This window comes from Amblyomma americanum, chromosome 11 (assembly GCF_052857255.1).
Source record: "Amblyomma americanum isolate KBUSLIRL-KWMA chromosome 11, ASM5285725v1, whole genome shotgun sequence".
Lineage (NCBI taxonomy): Eukaryota > Metazoa > Arthropoda > Arachnida > Ixodida > Ixodidae > Amblyomma > Amblyomma americanum.
This window is the reverse complement of record NC_135507.1, coordinates 101398688-101418266: the sequence shown is the minus strand read 5'-3', so window position 1 is coordinate 101418266 and position 19579 is coordinate 101398688. Positions and strand designations below refer to the sequence as shown.

The window sequence follows — 19579 nt, the reverse complement described above, 5'->3', positions numbered from 1 at the left end:
GAGGTCGGGTCTCGGGCTCCGCTGTGCGCGCCCCGCAGGGAAGCGTTGGGAGAGGAGGAGTGCCCAGACGTGCCAGCGCCTCCGGGGCAGATTGACATCCTCACGGGAAAACTGGGGCCTCTCCTGCCCCCCACTGTTTGCAGCGAAAGTTGGGCAGTGCGTTCGCAGATTCGTGCAGCGGGGGAAAGTTCACCTTGGTGTTCTTTTTTTTTTCTCTTTCTTCGCTCTTCCTTCCTGGCTCGCTGTCATCTCATAGCGGGATGCACTGCAGATCAAAGCCATAAATATGCGTCTAATACGTCTGTTGTTCGAGGGATTGAACGTGTTAGAAAAGGGTAGGGTATATAAATGACTCTTAAAGAGTGTGGTGGACCTATTTGCGCAATGCATTCGCGGGACTTTCTGCGTCGAGAAATGGAGTTTCGCGTGTTTTTTTTTTTCGTAGCAATTTCTCGCCTCGGAGAAGCGAAATGGGGAGGGGGTCAGCTACTCTTTAAAGTCCACCACCGCGTCAACTTTGTAAGCTGTTCTGTGCTCGGAATGAACTGTCGTGGTCTGCCACATTGGCGCTCCGCCTCGGCACTGCGCATGACGTCAGTTTCGGTAGTGCTGAACGGAACTCCGCAGTGGTCGCACCTTGGGTTCTAGGCCGTTGAAGGACAATGGAGGAGCGTTTCCTCGGCAGCGCCGGCGGCGGCTGCCCGGGGAGTGCGCCGAGTTGGCGCTCCCAAGAAACGGGCCCTAACTCGCTCCGGGGGATGAAGAGAGGTGCGAGCGAGTTCACTTCTCTCGGTGTAGGGAAGCGGCGACGAGTTCCAAACTGTTTCCCCGCACGTTGCCGCCCTAACAAGCGTCGCCGTCTGGTCCGCGAAAGGAGAGGCGGGATGTCGGCGGTCGCTCTGTAAACAAAGCTTTTGCATGAGCCGGCCTCGGCTGTCCCTCTTCACGGCTTTCTCACGCATCGGCTCACGTTGCACTTTCCTTTGTGTCCCCTTTCCGAGCCTTTTCTGTCCGATTGTTTACTGCTTGTTTAGTTCGAAGCCGTCGAGACTGGGTGATGCGAAGGCAAGGTAAAACCGCTGGTCCTCAAGGGTGACGGAGTGGATTCCAAGAGAGAGCAAGCGTAGCAGGGGGCGGCAGAAGGTTAGGTGGGGAGATGAGATTAAGAAGTTTGCAGGCGTAGGGTGGGCGCAGCTGACAAAGGACAGGGTTAATTCGGCAGAGACATAGGAGAGGTCTTTGCCCTGCAGTGGGTGTAGTCAGGCTGGTGATGACGATGATGATGATCTTGGCGTACCGGGCCTGTTGCCGCGAAGGAGTACAGTGCAGTGTATATTACTAACGGGGCACCTGTGTTTGCTCCGCAGTCTACGGTGGAGATCAGCAGCAACCTCCTGGAGGACTACCAGCGCGACTCGTGGCTGGAGCTTCCCCCCGGCGAGCGACGTCACGTGGCGGGCGCCCTGCTCCAGGCGCTGGACAACTCCACCTGGCTGCTGGCCGACACCAGGAACGCCGCCTTCCGGTTCTCAAGGGCGCATGGAAACGTCCGTGAGTGACCCTGCTTCTTGTACGCCCACGAGTGGTGGCTCGGATGATGACTCGTTAATTGGGGAGTCGAAGAAGGGAGTAGTCAAATCCACTGATCCACCCTTTACCCTAAATTAGGGAGTTTTAGCATGGCGTATATCTTAAGCGCATCGGCGTCCCGCGTACAGCGAGCCACCAAAGAGGATGCTCAGATGTCGAGGCGTCAGGTGCTTCCCTAGCGCCTTTGGGTCATCTGCGCATCATCATTGGCGGCTCGCGGTAGGCAGTAGCGCTGGTGTTTTACGCCATGCTAAAACTCCCTAATGACTCTGCGCTTCACGCAACACACTGCCCCTCACGCGCGCCCGAATGGAATCCACCATGCCTTTCGGTTTGTTTCGGTATGAAATACGGCCCTATAGTGCGCTCAGTTGTACCGAAAATTAGTTTGTCTATGATCGAACGAGCAAAGCAACGCATGGTCGTTGTTGACGTTGCGGCGGGCTGCTCCGCTGGCCACGTGTTCCCCGCGGTACGTCATGCTATACAAAAGGCAACCTATAGCCAACAGCTTGAAGAAATATAAGCGCATGCAGCGGAAGCTCTGAGAGGCAACCGCAGCAAACAACTGCCCGCTGCTCGCACACCGTTCGTGCCCCGAGACGGCTGCATCGTTTGCCGGTGGGCACAGTTTGGCGCCCGCTCGTCGCTGCCCCGAGGCGTCCCAGCCGCTGCGCCATCGGGCTTTGCGGGCACGGGCGAGAGCGGATAGAAGTTTGCCTCACTGGAGGAACAACAGTGCGGTGGACAGGTCAAACATCCCGTCGGCGGGAACCCGGGACGTGGCGCGAACGATAAGGGCCGAGAACGCCCGCCAGGGGATGCCAGGCCCTCCCGGGAGCAGCGGGAAGAGCAGCGCGTTTCGTGGCTGAGTGCGGAAGTCCGAGCAGGGACGCGCATTTCCCAGTAACCGCTCAGCGGAGCAGAGTGAGCGAGTCCTGAGCGCCTCGAACTTGCATACGCGACCGCGGAGCTGAAAACGTCTTCTAACATTCGAACTACTTTTTGAGGCGAGTGGGTGCATATCGATCTTGTGAAAAGTTTAAGCGCGAACAGATGCCGTCCTTGAGAATGACGACACACACGCACAGAGAGAGAGAGAGAGAGAGAGAAATAAGCGGCTGTGTCTTTGTCGGTAGTCTTTGGATTGCTAGGCATGGCTAGCCGATTACGAGTTAAACTCGGTCAAAGTTGAAAATTAACTAAGCAAGCAAGCCGGTAGCGTGATGAGACGACGGTATTGCTGAATGAGCAGCGCAGTTGTGTGATTTGATGTGTTGGTCCGGTTGTTTCTTCAGACCGGGAAGCACCGTGTCTTAGCCGCCTGCTAGCTATGCACTCTTCTTGTTCACCATCATCACCCACTTAGAGCTGCTGGTTGGTCAAGTAGGTTTATGAGGTGATGTTATGTCCTGGCTACCGCGACGACTGAGAGGCAGTTCCACCATCAACCGGGAGACCACGTGATGTGATCTTGCCCGAAAGGCAGACCAGACATCAGAGTTGCAGCGGAATCGCTAGGAAAACACCTGATTACCGCCTGATTTTGGCTTGAGCTAGCTGCTTCGCCACGGTTAAGAGAGCAAGTAAACGGGACGCGCAAGAATGCATGCTTACGAGAAGCCGGCCGCTGTCCAGTCATCGGAATCGCTAATGTAAGAGGAGGCTCTGATTTTTCATATCCAGGCATCGGGCGACGTGCATCTGTAGGGACAAAATAGTCGTTATGACATTGTTCACTTATTGTTTTGAGAGTTTCAGTGAACTCACATGCATCATCATAATTTACTATGACATAGAATGTCAACTGACGTTGAAGCTTATACCCCTTCGACTTAATGTTGTAATTTTGCACTCTTGCGCTTGTTCTTTACAAGGGCAAAATGTCCTTTACTCTCATTAATAGTACGCAGTCAGTTCCGGTGTCTTTAGTACATGAAATTCAGTGCAGGACACTAATGCGACGCAGGATGAGAGAATTGAGGGAAAGGCAGGCACTGTACCCTCGCCTGCTTGATGCATGTTGTCCATATTCGCCTTGCGCTTCGCAGCACTTCGAGCGTTCGTCGTTCGGACTGCAAAGCATAGTTCTCCAAGTGTGCTGCCGCGATTCGTGTAGCTGGCGGAACACCGGTTTTCCCGATCGGTCCGATCATTCTTCCTCCAACTGCAGCACGGGGCAGGGTTTTTATTCAGTCCGCTTTGTCAGGCATACAGTGCACGTAATTTTCTCAACTCTTCATTTCTTTGTTGTTTTCTGCTTAGTCTGGTGTCTGCGCAGAGCGAATTACTCCGTGTACCCTTCCGGTTCCAGTGCGGCTGCAAAGTGTTTAGCGCTATAATACTGCGTCCACCTTTGAACACTTCTAGAGCGAAAGCTCTAATACTACACGTCTCCCAAGGTCAGTGTTGATGCGCATTTGACCTTGAGGCCCCAGAGCGCAGGCAAACCACGTGACTCGCCAGGCATAGGCGAACTTGCGCGCGCTCGCCGGCTCCGCCGCTTTGATACCATGTGATTAGGAGACGGCAGACTGTGAGAGGCGCAGCTGCACGCACTATCCGGCTTCGCCGCTGCGATACCACGTGACTGGGAGAGTGCGCAACAGTTGCTACGTCGGCAGTTTCTCCTTCGGTTTCGCCACGCATGGGGCGCGCCTGTCCGAGTGTGTAAACTCTTCGGCGCCGCCGTCAAGCCGCGTCCGATCATCTATCCGGCCGATATAGCTCGTCGAGAAGGTGTACTGCAGATGACGCTCAAACAGAGCAGCAACGAGAATGTAGACTTGCGAAGCAACGGAAGTATGACCAGGAGAGAAAGTAGTAGTAGTAAGTGGTTTTATTAAAATAATAATAAAAAGGAAGGATAAGATTTTTGCTAGCCCCGGCATCTGCCATCTATTCTGAAGCACCTGAGCTGGGGCAGCGGAAGTAAAGGATAGCAGGCAGAATGGAGAAATGAAATGAAAGAGGTGAGGGGACACAAAGAGAGGATAGGTGGGAGAGGCAATAAACACAAAAACTATTTACACAATAATAAATATGTACGGATTGCGCGAGTTATTAATGATAAAACAATCCGAACGGTTAGCGGCGGTGGGTGCCGCAGCTGTGTATTTGACGACGGCTTCGCCCGTTAGTGAGGCTAAAACATCGGAATCTCAGTCTAACCGGTTTAGAAGAGTTAAACCTCGCCAAATTTTTTCTTAGCGGGACCATTTGCGAGTGCATCTGAGATCGAACCTCCATTGCACTGAGCGGTTTTGTTCAGGCAGGCATTCCTGTGCTGGCGTGCCCAGCTGCCGTAGAACTCTGCCAGAGCGAGCCGAGACCTCCTGGAGCATTCGCGTAAGGACGCCGCGGTGGTCGCCTCTTCAGCGTGCCGTTCGTGTTTGCTCGAGACGCATCCGCACACAGCGAGCGCAAACGTTATTTCCCGTCGTTCGCCGTTTCACTCTGGTAGAATTCCGTGGTTCAGGCCTCGCTCCGGTTGCTGCTGATTTCCCGTTTTCTTCCGCGCGCGGGGTAGCATTTTCTCCTTTTTTTTCGGCTCGATTTGTTTCGGCCCATCGGAGATGAAAGGGTCCGGAATTGAAGACGCGTCTGGGCTTGGTTTCCGCATCTTCGCGTTATGGTCTCTTCTTCCGTCCCTGGCCGCGGAAGCCCGGCCGGAAAAACGAAGCATCGGATTGGCCTATTGGGCTCCAGCTTTGTTTGCTTCCGCTGGCTACCTTTCGCGCGGTTTTTCTTTTTTTGCTGTCTTCATTTCGCGCCCTCGTCTGTTGCCTCCGCATCCACAATTTACCCGGCCTTTCGCTTTTTTTTTCTGCACTCTATTTCAGCGCTCACGACCGTTAGTGTGTGTCTTTTTTGCAGGACGAAAAGGAAAAGCGGAGAAAACGGTGGCCTGCACTCGTGTTTGTTTGCTGATGGCTCAGTGCTTTTCGCACCTTTCCACTTCCTCGCTTCGTTTTGTGCGCATTGTAAACCTTTTCGAAAACAGTTCTCTCTCTCTCAGTGCCGGCTGCGAGGGCTGCGAGTTGCTTTCATCACTGATGAATCCAGCCTTTTGTCTTTTGGTCTCTTCGTTGTGTTTGCCAGAGGCTCACCTTAGCTCCGTTTCCAGCGAGTTTTAGAGCTGCCATTCCTATCATAAGAGCACCATTGCGTTCCCTGTGACTATGGCGGTTTTCCTGGCTTCTATTGGCGAAATAACACTTTGGTTCAGAATTTGTTACAGCTGGTGTTAGTAAACTTATGGCAGAATGCTCGGAGCCCCTGGCACATATAAGTACAACAAACATGAAAAACACAGCCACAGCAAACATATAGGTACAACAAACAGGAGCTTAGTTGCACGAAGTCGACACTTACTTCTCTGATTTGAGTGACGTGCATTGTATTTGCTTTCCTTTATCCAGTTTCCCCCTCAATGCATTATGCTCATGCGACTTTTTAAAGTTTGATGCTGAGGAAAAGTCTATTCGGTTTCCTGGGCTTGAGTCCGGGTTCCCTTTCCTGTTTCTTGTATTACGCGTACAAACTGGCCCGACCTGGCTTCCGTCGCTTCGGTTCGTTCCGTCAGGTTCCATTCGCCAGCGTCTGCTTCATCGTTATTCACTTGAGTGGCAGTATTGACATTTAGCGTTGGGAGACCTTATCGGTTAGAGGGATAGGGGAATAGTGGGCACCAGTGCGCATGCGCTGAATGATAACCCGAGGCGCGTTATTCTCCTGCGCCTGCGCACTTTCGGCTCGCCAATCCCCTATTCCACTAACTGATAAGGTCTGCCTACGCTAAAGGTCTCTAGGGAGTTTGGGAGGTAGTGCTTTCAGCTGCAGGCGTACCAGCCATTCTCACCTCGTACTCAGCCACTGGCCGTGCAAGCGCTTGGCATCTTCACTGGCGTCTTCGCGAAAGTACGCTGACCTCGGCGCACGTTGCGTACCGTTACACGTGACACACATCCCTAAAACGGAGTGGTGTCTCGAGTTTGCTACTCTCGTGTTTTCTCGCAACTCCGCGTTGCCTGGAATACGTACTAGTATGAGCGTGCTGCATACACTCAAGCCGTGGTGGTCGCCATCTTGGCGACCATGCAGCAGCACGGCGGAAGGCTGCGGTGCGAGTAGAACCGGGCTTATCCTCCCCCCCCCCCCCCCCCCCCCCCGTCCCTCCGGCCCCACTCCACTGAAGCTGGTCATTGAACATCAAAATGGCGCCTGTGACGTCACGTGAATACCTCCTACACAAGGCCTCAGAGGTTGAAGGTTGAAGGGGTGGTGGGAGACGGCGAAAATAAAGGATGCACAGAATGACAAAACAAAAAGGGAAGAGGCAGATGAGAGAGAGAGAGTACCTTTACGTTGGAAGTATGGCTCGTCCGACCGCTATATGGGCTCTCCCGTACCGGGCGCTAATGAAAATTCCGGCTCTCCGTAAATTGGATCCCCTGCGTCCGCGGCCGCCTCGCACTATAGCTTGGCCTCCGGACAGGAAAGGGTTCGGGGGGCATCCTCCCGTTTCTGGCCGGAAGGGAAGTGCGGGGAAGAAGGGCGCAGCCCTCCTCTCTCGGCCCTTTGCGTCTCACCTTCCCGACACCCCCGCCTCGGATTCACTCTTGCCTGATTATTTCGCTGTCTTCTCTGTAGGTGTACTCATCGCAGCACCGGTGCTCGTTTCCCTCTTTTTTCCCCTTTCCTTTCATCCTCATTTGCTTTACGCTCCCGCCGGCGGTCTCCTCCCACCTCCGGTTTCCGCGCTAACACACTCATCTCCCTCTTTCTTTGCTGCGTCGTCCTCCTGGCCAACTTACGAAGTTCAAACGCGTACTGCCGACCGTGAACGTGTGCCCGGATGTAATTTGGGCACTGGATGAGGCCTCTAACCTTTCCCGCAGCTCCCCATTTTCCTCTGCTTGCTCCTCAATGCCCGCCGGGAATGAGCGCAACCCCCCCTCACGAGAGACGTCTGACACCTCTCTCCGTGCTGTTGAATCGGCCCTGCTCGTTTGGCGTCATTCGAAGCGCGTCTTCCTTCTGGCTAGAGAGATTGCGTAACGTTACGACGGCCGTAATGCATACGCCTCTCTTACACCGATCACGCGGCCTAGGAATGACCGTGGAACAGTTCTGTTCGTTTCCTCCCTTCTTCATGCGCTTGTGTGTCTTCCCTGTGCTGTAATAGAAACATTTTCCCGATCACTGTGCGGCCACTGCGGCGTCGACTTTCGCATTGAGGCCCACGGCAACGTGAATTGTTTTAAGCGAAAGCTATACGAACCCATAAAGGCCGGAACGTTTCCTTATGGCATTTTCTGCCCGAATTGCGCCGCTCCGTTCACGAGTCCTCTGCAAATGATACGCGCAGCGCCTGGTGACGAAGCTGTGCTCACATCTATCTGCCACTTTTAATCGGCTCATCCGTTCATTCGTCGAAGCCCTCGGCACCACGCTGAGAACACGCTCTCTGTTCCTCGACGCCCGAATGCTGATTTATTTTTCAGCGATTGCTATGTGTGTTACTCTCGAATAAGTCCTGTGGTACGGCGTCACACTTGACTGTTATCCTGCCTCGATGCACCAGCGTCCTCGCACCTAGCGAAGCCACAGAGAGTGCGCCTCTGTGTAATAGTTAAAAGTAGATATATGGAAAGGCATGGTAACCGTGATGAACACCTGCAGGGTCGGTATCCCTTCCCTAATTCATTCGATTTTTGAATTTCCCACTCTTCGCCATCGGCTGAAGCAATGACGCGCCGTAGGCTTCAGCCAATAACGAAGAGTGAAGGCGGCGTGTGGAGTCACTTCAGCCAATCACGAAGGGCGAGAATTTCAAAAATGGAATCTATCAGGTAACGAATCTTTATATTATAGTTGCCCTGCATCGTTCCGTGAAGGAAAAGAATTAGGGAATGGGTTAAAAAGGTAGAGTTAAAAAAATTGAGATCGCGCACGCCTGCTGGTGTTGAATTTCGCTATTTTGACGCAGCTAGTTTAAACGTTGTCAGCTTTTCTAATCACCGACTCGTTGTTTGGGGAAGTTAGAAATCCGATTTTTTTTTTCGCTGTCAACAGCTGAGAACGTAAACGCCGCGTCGCATAGAAACGAAATACCAGTGCCGGGTTCAAAACATAAATAAAACACAAAAGAAAATGATAGCCTCGGACACGTTAGAGGTATACCCTGAAGTGAAATGAGATCGGACTCTTCGGGGTTCTTCGCCTCCAGCGCCCTCCGGCTCGAATTCGACGCCAAGTGATGCGCAGCGCCTCTGTGAAGACCGCCTCAGGCAGGGCTGCTAGCTGGATTCGCCAAACTGAGTTATCGTATTCCTCGGTGTTTTGCGGTTTTCCATTTGTTCCAACCTGCATCCTCCTGCCTTTTTTTCTTTCGGGCTTAGAAACCTCTGTAAGTGAATCTTGGTGCGTTTTTCTTTATCGTAATTTTGATTGGTAGTCTCGTAAAAATTGCGCAGAAGGATTGAGGCGGCTAAAGCGAGACAGGGGAAAAAAAAATAGGAAAAAATGTTTCGGGGCATCAGGCCGACAGGCGAGTTTCAGCCAAGTCTTAAATGCGTACCCGCGGTAAACACCGACTATAGTGGGGAGTAAAGCATGTTCTTAAGTTTCGGCACTATTAAACAAATTTAACCGGTTGGGCATCGCGGCTGCCCCTTATTTCATTATGATTTTGACAGTTCCACTTTCTTCAAGGGTGCGACGCCTGGTCCGGGTTCGAAGCACGGACCAGGACGAAATTTTCCTCATCTTTTAGCTTTCGTTTGTAACCGTATGGCTACTCTTCTGTGGATGTCAAAAACTAATCACTCCCTTATTAAGACATTAGTAGATAGTCATTGTCGTGTGAATTTTAGTAAGTGGAATAACTGTAGCGGATCTAGCGAAGGCTTCTCAAGTTCGAATTACAACTTCATTCTGGCCTTTGCGTTAGAGGAGCGCATCTCAAAAAGAAGGCGCAGACAAAAATTTACAGTAGAGTTCCGCTCAAGGTCATCTCAGTGTCAGCATCGGTTGATATATATACTATCGCATATGATGGGGCAGTATTGTTAGGATTGGGGTATTATGACATGAACTGGTATGCATGAAATGGTGACGACATCGCGGGCGTCATGATACTGCACACCGCATAGGTCTCACAGTGCACGTCGAAGTAGTTGGCAATAAACGGATTAGATAGGCGCACATTCTGCCACAGCGGCCGTGGTACACCAACATGGCGGCTGCTATGGAGGTTTGGGTTATGGGGGTTTAACGTCCCAAAGTGACTCACGCTATGAGAGCTGTAGTCAAGGGCTCCGGATATTTCGACCAACTGGGGTTCTTTAACGTGCACTGACATCGCACAGTACACGGGCCTCTAGAGTTTCGCCTTCGCCGAAATTCGAACGCCGAGGCTGGTATCGAACCCGCGTCTTTCGGGTCAGCAGCCGAGCGCCGTAACCACTCAGCCACCGCGGCGGCCCTCGGCCGCTATGCCGCTGATGCAAGCCGTCAGTTCGAGTAAACGCTGCAACAAGTATTATTTCTAAGACTGAGGTTCTGACTCGTGACTCACGATGGGGTTCTTCGCCGTGTCTGTCCCGCGCGCAGTGGTTTCCGTGCGCCTGGTGGAGACGTGGGCCGCCTCCGAGATCCGCTTCCCCGTGCACGAGGACGTGCACGGCACGGTCTGGATGCGCATGCAGGACACGCTCGTGTTCCCGCCCCAGGCGCTGCTCGGAAGCGCCCGTAACGGTGAGTGCGACTCTACTCTGCTATACGTAAACAGCAGCAGCGGCTGTACTACTAGCGCTGCTCATCACAGATAAACAGCTTTGCTCGGAATAGTATACACCCGGCCAAATCTTGAACTGGCGTGATTTTTGCATCCCTAACTGCACCTTGTAAAAGGTTTCTCTCGACTAAACCGCTGCTATATTCACGCCGGAATTTGACGCGTGTGGTGGCATTTGGTGGCCCGTTTGTTTTTCATATCATGCTTGAGTGGAATAATTGCGTGATGATATCAAAATTACATTAATCTTCATCGTCTGCGAAGAGCCAAAACAAGGGGGGATAGGTAGCAATAATTCTGGTGGCGCAATCGCGCTTACTCTGGGTAAAGGACTTGTCTAGCATGGGAAGAGAGGTGGTTTACCCACAGGAGGAAGCGAGATGAACCGGAACCATTGCTGCGTGTGCTGCTAGTTTCGGCTCTTCGTGGCTGCAGACGACGCGGATTTCTGATAATTCGGATCCAATCAGGCGAAAATACTCAACTCAAGCACAATATGAAAAAAAAAAGAAAAACGGACCACCAAATGGCACCACACGCGTCAGATTACGGCATGAATGTGCTAGCGGTTTAGCCGGGAGAAGCCCTTGGTAGGGTGCAACCAGGGAAGCAAAAATCACGCAACTGAGAAAGATTTGGCCGGGTGCACCTAATTCGACCGCCCGCAGCATCTTTCGCCTTATTCGCCCGTGAATTCGCAGGCGTGGTGAAGCTGGTGTTCATGGCGTACCGCAACATCGAGGACTTCCTGGGGCTGGCGGCGTCCGGCGAGGCCTCCTCGGAGCGGCTCATCAACTCGCGCGTCATCGCCGCCTCGGTGAACAGCCGCCACCTGATGAAGCTCCACCAGCCGGTGCTCATCACTTTCCAGCACCGAGAGGTGCGTCAACTGGGCCTTCGCCCTTTGGTCAGGCCATCGGTCAGGCCAAGTTGTTATACAGGGTGTTTTGCTTAAGACCCCAGTGTTTAAATATAGGCTTTTTGAGTTAGAAGATCGCTTTTTTGGCATAGCATTCTAAGCGATGCAGTACATCAAAATACAGGTAAGGCGTGCTAACTAGCAGGTTGATTAACTAATATTGAAAACTTTTTACCTATTACTGTTAGGATCCTTAATTATTGAGAGGCGTGTAGTGAACCGTAAGTAACGCCCGTATCAGTTTTTAGAATATAGAAAATGGGATTGCTGTCGGCTCTGTGGCCCAACAAATGTTGGCTATTTCCACGAGTTACGTGCACTGGAGAGGTTGCTTCGCCTGCAAGCTTCTCAGAAGCGCATGTATTTTGGCGCGATGCAGCTAAAGCTTTTTGGGCCACAGCGTCGAGGGTAACCACGTTTTCGAAATTCTAAAAACTGATACGGATGTTGGTTACGGTGGGCTACACGCCTGTAAATAATTAAGGAGGTTAGCAGTAATAGAACGTTAACTATTCAATATTGGTTTAACAGGCTGTTACTTAGCAGATCTTAGCTGCGTTTCGACGTACTACACCTGTGGCAATGCTATGCCGAAAAAAGCGCTCTTCTAACTGAAAAAGCCTATTTTTCAAAATTGTGTAAATCTTAGTTGAAACACCCTCTACAGCTAGCACGGGGCGGTAGCAGCTCGTCGCGTTTAGAAGGAAACGCGGTTCGGCCTGTTCACTTCGGCCAAGGTTAATTCTTCACCCTCTCTATTTTTCTACAATTATTTTCGTGAAACACGAGCGCGCTTATTTTTGGTTCATTGCCTCGGGGTCGTGGCTACGTGCTTCCGTTAAGGCCTGATTCTAAAAGCAGCTTGTATACTGGCTCGACTGCTGCCCTTCACTCCAGGGGCCAAACGTGGGCGGACTACGACTACGCAGACGCTTGCTTCGTGCTTGTGAGCGTCGGTCTCGTTTTTCATCGATGTGAGGTCCTGGATTAAGGTGTGCGCAGCGCATCCCGACGGAGTTTTTATTTGTGTTTTCCTGCTCTCGTACATTGTTTTCTCTCCGTTTCTGGCACAGGTGGAGAACGTGACCAACCCGAGATGCGTGTTCTGGAGCTTCGACGACGAGTGAGTGTCCCTCACGGGGTTTCCTTGTTATATGCCCTCGTGCTTTTCTCCACAACCGACGCCACTTACTATCCCGGCCCTGTCTGTCGCGCAGGGACTGGCTCACCGAGGGCTGCTGGCTCAAGGAGACCAACGACACGCACAGCGTCTGCGCCTGCAACCACCTGACCAACTTCGCGCTGGCCATGGACCGCAGGGCGCCGGAGGTGAGCGCACTCGCGCCTGTCGGCGACTCGCACATCTCTCTCTGAGCTATGTGCGCTGAGTGCGTCTTCGATTCAGGGCGTTACTGCTTTGAGTAACTGTCGCTAGTTAGGCGCGCGACTTCTCGTACTGCTGAAGGATATTAATAATAATAATTGGTTTTTTGGGGAAAGGAAATGGCGCAGTATCTGTCTCATATATCGTTGGACACCTGAACCGCGCCGTTAGGGAAGGAATAAGGGAGGGAGTGAAAGAAGAAAGGAAGAAGGAGGTGCCGTAGTGGAGGGCTCCGGAAAGGATTCAGATTGCATTATCTCGGTACCCCGCCTCAGTGGCCAACTGGTTACGACGTTGTGCTATTGAGCACGGGGTCGCCTGATCAAATCCGGTCCGCGTTTCGATGGAGGCCAATCGCAAAAGGCGCCCTATGCTGTGCGATGTGTGTGCACGTTAAAGGTCCCAGGTGGTCGAAACTATTCCGTAGCCCTCCACTACGGCACCTCTTTCTTCCTTTCTTCTCTCAGTCCCTCCTTTAACCCTCCCCTTACGGCGCGGTTTAAATTATATCAGAGCCCTCCACTAGCCCCCCTCCCGTTCTCTCTTCGTTCTTTGAATACCACCTTCCTCCCTTCCCTCTCGGCGCGGTTTAGGTGTCCAACGAGAAGTGAGGCAGTAACTGCGGATTTTCTTTCCTCAAACCAGTTTATTATTAACGTGATAGCGTTAAAACGCCCCGTTAAGCAGAAAATGCGACGTCGGCGTTGCCAGCGTCGGTGTTGTGAGCAAAAAATCACGGGCATGGCTCTGGCCGGTCGTCCTCGGAGAGTAACCCTGGAGGCAGGTGGGCCACCTAGGTCACGTGACCTTGCGGCGTCATCACATACTGCCCACCGGATAGTGAGCGAACTACCCACCGTAGTAGGTGGAAGTTAAATTAATGATTAGTTGTTCGGGAAGATCAACCTGGGTCGCAAAAGGCACACCGCTGGCAGCACCTGCTATCGCAGGGCAGCGGGTCAACGCCTAACCGCTGCACCACTGCGCCAGGAGGGGTACGAGGACTCCCAGGGATCTATGAATGTAGAGTATATAATATAATAATTGGTTTTTGGGGAAAGGAAAAGACGCAGTATCTGTCTCATATATCTTTGGACACCTGAACCGCGCCGTAAGGGAAGGCATAAAGGAGGGAGTGAAAGAAGAAAGGAAGAAATAGGTGCCGTAATGGAGGGCTCCGGAATAATTTCGACCACCTGGGGATCTTTAACGTGCGCTGACATCGCACAGCACACGGGTGCCTTAGCGTTTTACCTCCATAAAAACGCAGCCGCCGCGGTCGGGTTCGAGCCCGGGAACTCCGTATCAGTAGTCAAGCGCCATAACCACTGAGCCACCGCGGCGGATCAAGTAGAGAATGACCAATTCTGCATATATGGGAATTAACCCAATGCGCCATCGCGTCATAGCCTTAAAGGGGCCCTGAGACACTCTCCGAGGAGAGCACATCAACTCGCTCATTCACTGAATTGTGTTTTCGTGAGCACGTGAGTCAAATAATACATTTATACACGCAGCAGGGAACCCACAATCACGCGCTAAAGTTGGCGAGCCCTTTCCGGAGACTTTTCATGCTCGCACCCTCCTCCGTCGCATCGCTGCTGCGTATACCATTTCAGAGATGGCTATTGGTTAGATTATTTCAGACGTCAGGCAGCTACCATGGCCGCGGCCAATAAGCGGCGCTAGCTCTGGCGGGTCAGATGGCTCCGCCCCGGCGGTGGGGCCAGCGGAGGAACGTCGATCTTGCAGCGTTCATAAAGTGACGAGAGGAGAGGAAAAGGCGCGAAAGCGATGGAATTCAAATTTCAACTACAAATAACTGAGCTTCTACAAAGCGCAGAAAAGAAATTCTTGCTGGAGGATATTCGTGAAGCGGCGTCCATTAACATCACAGGCATACCGCAACATTGTTAGGGCCACTTTCAGAGCCCCTTTAAGGCCGAGCCTAAGTGTCTCTTCCAATTTTTATTACCATCCTGCGATGAGACGGATCGCATGGGAATGTCGGAAATTCGTTTTCGAGAACTGCAGCGATGTCGTCCTGCGAAATCCCTTAGCGTTCCGAGTGTCGTAATGTTCAAGACTGCACAGCAACGATGTGTCACAGCCTAACATCGAGTTTATCACGTGGCCACCGTGCTGGAACGCGCGCCTGAGTCGGCGTTATGCCGGCCACGTCGCAGAATGCAGGAAGCGACGGGACCCCACTCGCAGGACTATTTTAGTCCGGCATCCCTTTCAGAGTCGCAGCGCGGACTAATTAAACTCGAAGTGTTCCGCCAGTGCGTATTTTCCCTAGCCAGCCTCGCTCGAGGCTCTTCCTTGCACTAGGTCTGCCTTAATCGTGGTAGCGGCATGCTGTTGGTCTGCCGTCAGGTAGTGCATGCCATTTCTTTGTGTCGTCCTGCAGCTGACATCCACGGAGCAGAAGCTGCAGCTGTTTGTCTACGCATCCTTCGCAACCTGCATGATCCTCCTCATCGCCGCTGGCCTCACTCTCCAGGCCTTCAGGTTAGTGCTCTAAACGTACTGTTCCGGTTTGTAACGCCTCTATTTACTTTTGTGCACAGTTTAAAGAGGATGCGGATGTGCACGTTCTGGACGTTAAAGGCAAGTTAAGAACATGCACCAACCCTCCAGCAGTCTTGCTTTTTCTGCGTGTACAGTAAGCCGTAATAGGAACGGGAACACTCAGTATGCACCCAGAAAGGACGGCTCTTGTTACTTCTGCAGCGATGTATAAGAAACGTATCGTGGGCTTTATCCACCAAGAAGAAAACTACCTAGAACAGGGACAAAAGTGTCCTTTCGACTCGTGTGTACGTAGTAAACATTGGTCGAGTGGGGATAATGTGCTCCTTTCACACTGAAGCTACCTGTACATGTGGGGCAGGGCAGAGTCGTTTGCCCGCTCCGTCTGCGCGGGGCTATCGCGCAGGGAAGGCGCGTCTGAGGCTCCCCTTTTGCCCCGGCAGGTCCCTGAGGGGCGAGCGGGTGACCATCCACAAGAACCTGTGCCTGTGCCTGCTGCTGACCGAGGCGCTGCTGGCCAGCGGCCTGGGCGGACACCCGCAGCGCGTCGTGTGCGGCGTGCTGGCGGGCTTCCTGCACTACTTCTGGCTGGCCGCCTACTTCTGGACGCTGCTCGAGGGCTTCCAGCTCTACACCGTGCTGCTCGACGTGCTCGGCACTGAGCCGCCTTCCTCCAGGCTACGATGGTCAGTGTCGCCAGATGGCGCGCATTATTATGCTCGACCGCACGAGCAGTAGGACGGGTAGGGGAAGACTGGAATCCTTGCGGCCAGAAAGCGGAATGCAAAATTGAAAAAATCATAACAGAAGCCAGAATAATGTACTTTATAACATAGAAAGTGGATTAGAACGGGAAAACACCATAACAGGAGTATAGTTAGAAAGCGTACCAAAAAGAAACAAGATCGCCACTTGAATTCGCGCGGCTAGGTGGCCCTCGCCATCCCCCCGATTCAAAAAGGATGCCAGTACATTTCACCCATCTACCGATCGCCCGTCGATCGATCAGTGCAGTATTTAATGACCTTACATTCCTCTTACGAGCAGACTGTTTAAGCAACTGGCCAAATAACGCCGTGGCCTTGCAACTCAACGGGGCGCTTGGCTTGCTAGCTAGTGCTATGTTTGTTTCTTTATTTTGCGCAGAACGGTAAATTGTAGAAATGATAGCAAATAAAATTCAGTTTGCCCCCCCCCCCCCCCCCTGCATGATGATAAGCTCAAATATTCTGAGTCTTGCACCCTTAGCAAGTTTACTTCCTTTTCCCTTCCTTACTGTTTCTTAGTTATTGTTGACGCCTACCACTGCACGCGCAGCCTGAGCATCTAAGGCTCGTGGGCAGAAGGTGGTGCACGAAAAGATCGCTGTGATTCGACTGAAGTGCAGGAGCGCAAGGAGTAGGGGCCGACTGATGTCGCCTGACGCTGTCATTGCAGGTACTACCTGCTGGCGTACGGCGCACCCGCGGTGATCGTCTGCGTGTCGGCCGGCATAAGCCCGTCCAGCTACGGGGCTTTGCCGCCGCTGGCTCCTGCAGCGTCTTCCGCGGCGGCGCTGCTGTCGCGCAAGGCGTGCTGGATCGACATGGAGGGACACCAGCTGTGGACTTTCGTCGGCCCCGCCGCCTTCTGCGCGCTGGTACGTTGGCCGACCGCACGTGTACGGAGAACGGATTGTGCTCATTGTAGTGCGATCGCCCACTTTCGAAGTGAGCATTACGGCTGTGTGCAATGTGGAGTTTGCAAGTGGGACTGAATGTCCACAAAGGAGTAAGAGTAAGCATGCGTTGACCCTTCCTCAATTCGTCTTCTCCGCAGCTGTGCCTGGTCTTCTTGGCGATGGTGTTCTGCAAGGCCCACCGGCACGTCGAGCTTCACGCAACCCTCAAAAGCAAGGAGCAGGAGAGGATAGCCAACACGAGGTGCGTGACCAGTATACGTTGTGGTGACTTTCCCCCACGACGCCCCCTTTGCTTTGCTTTTCCGCGATGCACCCTGCTGCAGTCTCGCCTCGAGGAGGGGTGCACTCCGTGACTATCCCTATTTAGTTACCGTAACTAACAAGGGAGGGCGCCGGCGTCGCAGCGACACGATCGCCACGGACGGCGTGACTGCTGCGCGGGCGCGCAAGGAAGACTACACACTCTCTTAAAGGGACTACGCAATAAACTAATTGAGGTTACGTAAAGCAGACGAGAGATAGGCATTCCATGACTCGCCACCCCAGCGCAAGAATTTTTGAGCTAGCGTCAATAACAACGAAGATATAGACGATTAAACATTACGTTCCTACTATCCCCACTCAACTCGTACACGCTGGGCACCAGAAAAAAAGAAAGAAAACAGCTCAGGGACTGGGGCCTGCCCATTAATACGTCATCCGGTGACGTTCGGTTTGAGACTTCCGGTTGTCGCACCCCAGCAGTAGCGTCTGCAGGACAGCGTCTCTACGGTCTCTGTCGCCCGCGGTCGGTCTCGAGGGCGCGCGGGCTCCACTCGAGACCGGCCGTGCTCTCGCCATCCTGGATTGCGGTGCGCGTCGGATTCCTTTGCGTGTCGTCTGTTGTTCAAGGGACTGTCACACTAGGCCAACAGTCGGCCGCCACAGTGTGCCAAAACCGTGTCGTTGTGATGTCTGGCTCTATGTCACACTGCGCCGGCGAAAACAGTCGGCCGAGTGTCGAGGTCGGCGCCAGGTCTCCCACAAGACGGTAGTTGGTCGGTGGTCCGCCAACTCGCACGTCACACTAGCGAGACGACGTGCGAGATCTCCCGCCGACTTGGCCCTTTCTCGTTCTCACTGTTCTTTTGTCATAACTCTTTTAAATAAATACCCATATAGTAGAGCACACTCCATAACAATCGTGATTATGAACCTAGATTGAGTGCCGCCCAGTACTGAGCGGCACTGATTGTTGTGTCAGAAAGGCATGGCACGAAAATTAAATCCAGTCGCTCGCAGGTAAGCAAGGGAGAATTTATTTAAGGCTAAAAAAATTAAAGTAGGAAAAAAAAGCGCTCGAACACGCAGACTTGAATTTGGCACCTCCAGACTGAGAACCTGCCACTACACACACCCACGACGCCACGGATGACAGATCTATTTGCTTCCTTGAGAAGTGCACATTTGAAGTGTGACACTCGCGACGGGAGTAAAGCAGGCGACACATACGCGAAAACTTGGCCGGCGCACTGCACCGGTCGCCGCTTGCGAACTGCAGCCCCACTGCAAGCAAGGACACTCGGAGTGGCAAGCATCGGTGCGCCCCTAGGCCCAAGCTCAAAGCGTACGCTTTGCCACCGCGCAGCATGACCGACCGCTGCTTGGCTGGGTGTTGAAATTCGCACCAGAAAAGACAATAGCCATATTATCAGAAAGACCGCCTGGTATATAATCGAGCAGCGACAAAGCATGCCTGCCCAAGTAGTGAGCTTTCGGCAACGGCGAAGCCTGCGGTCGCGCCGGCGGACGAATTGCGCTGCAGCCTGGCTGCCCTTGTCGACGCTAGGCCTATAGTTTCTTTCGCATCGAAGACGCAGCGGACGCCGCTTCGGAAGTCGCCCGCGAAGGTACACTCCTAATGTCGCTTTGCTCTCAACAGCATAATCTCGCGATACACTAAAGTTATGGTCAATTTCTGCGACGTCTCCGGCAGCGGAGCTAGCGGATAGCTGCCCGCTTCAGGCGAGCCGGACTGCAACGGCGCTCCAGCGGCACCTGCGAGGTGATTCTGGCAAGGAATTTGCGCGTATCACAATTGTTTTTTCTACCAGCAACTCGGTATTGATCAACGATCCTCAAAATTGATATATTTTTCACATTTCTCTATACCAACGTTTATGATTTACGTCAGAAACCATCTTAAGCTCATTTTTATGACCGCGGCCGACGGGATCAGCTGCCTCGCTCTACTTCACGTTCGCACCAGAAAAGACAAAGCAGCCATGCTATCAGAAAGGCCGCCTGCCATATTCGAGCAACGATAGCGTGCCTGCGCAAGAGCCGAGCTTTCGGCAACGACGCCGCCTGTGGGAGCGCCGGTCGACGAACTGCGCTGCTTCCCGGCTGCCCTGATCGTCGCTAAGCCTAGCTGGTTTCGCATCGATCACGCGTAGATGTGGGCACTTCGGAACTAGCCAACGCCGTAATAAAGGAACTACTCTAGTGACTTTGCCTTTGCCAGCGGGGCGAGGAAGTGGCGGGGAGAAAGTTCTCCCACATCTCGTCCCGTCCGGCATCGGAGTATCCCCTGCCCCAGCGTGGGCGAACGTTCGCTCGCAACCTTGCTGGTCAGTCGGATGACCTTGATTCATTAGCGTGTTTTGTTGCTAGCTGGCGTTACTGTTGCTG

The 19579-nt window shown here is 52.9% G+C and overlaps 1 protein-coding gene across 6 annotated transcripts in view; it reads left to right on the top strand.

The window, feature by feature from the left end:
- The window catches only part of LOC144111213 (latrophilin Cirl-like), a 378723-nt gene that overhangs the window by 338713 nt on the left and 20431 nt on the right, over positions 1–19579 (top strand). For all 6 annotated transcript variants that reach the window (XM_077644425.1, XM_077644426.1, XM_077644424.1 and 3 more), the window contains 9 exons: positions 1368–1551; positions 10207–10350; positions 11092–11270; positions 12383–12432; positions 12527–12638; positions 15107–15207; positions 15672–15914; positions 16666–16867; positions 17047–17150. In XM_077644425.1, coding sequence (XP_077500551.1) covers positions 1368–1551; positions 10207–10350; positions 11092–11270; positions 12383–12432; positions 12527–12638; positions 15107–15207; positions 15672–15914; positions 16666–16867; positions 17047–17150 — 1319 coding nt within the window. The remainder of the gene's footprint in view (positions 1–1367; positions 1552–10206; positions 10351–11091; positions 11271–12382; positions 12433–12526; positions 12639–15106; positions 15208–15671; positions 15915–16665; positions 16868–17046; positions 17151–19579) is intronic.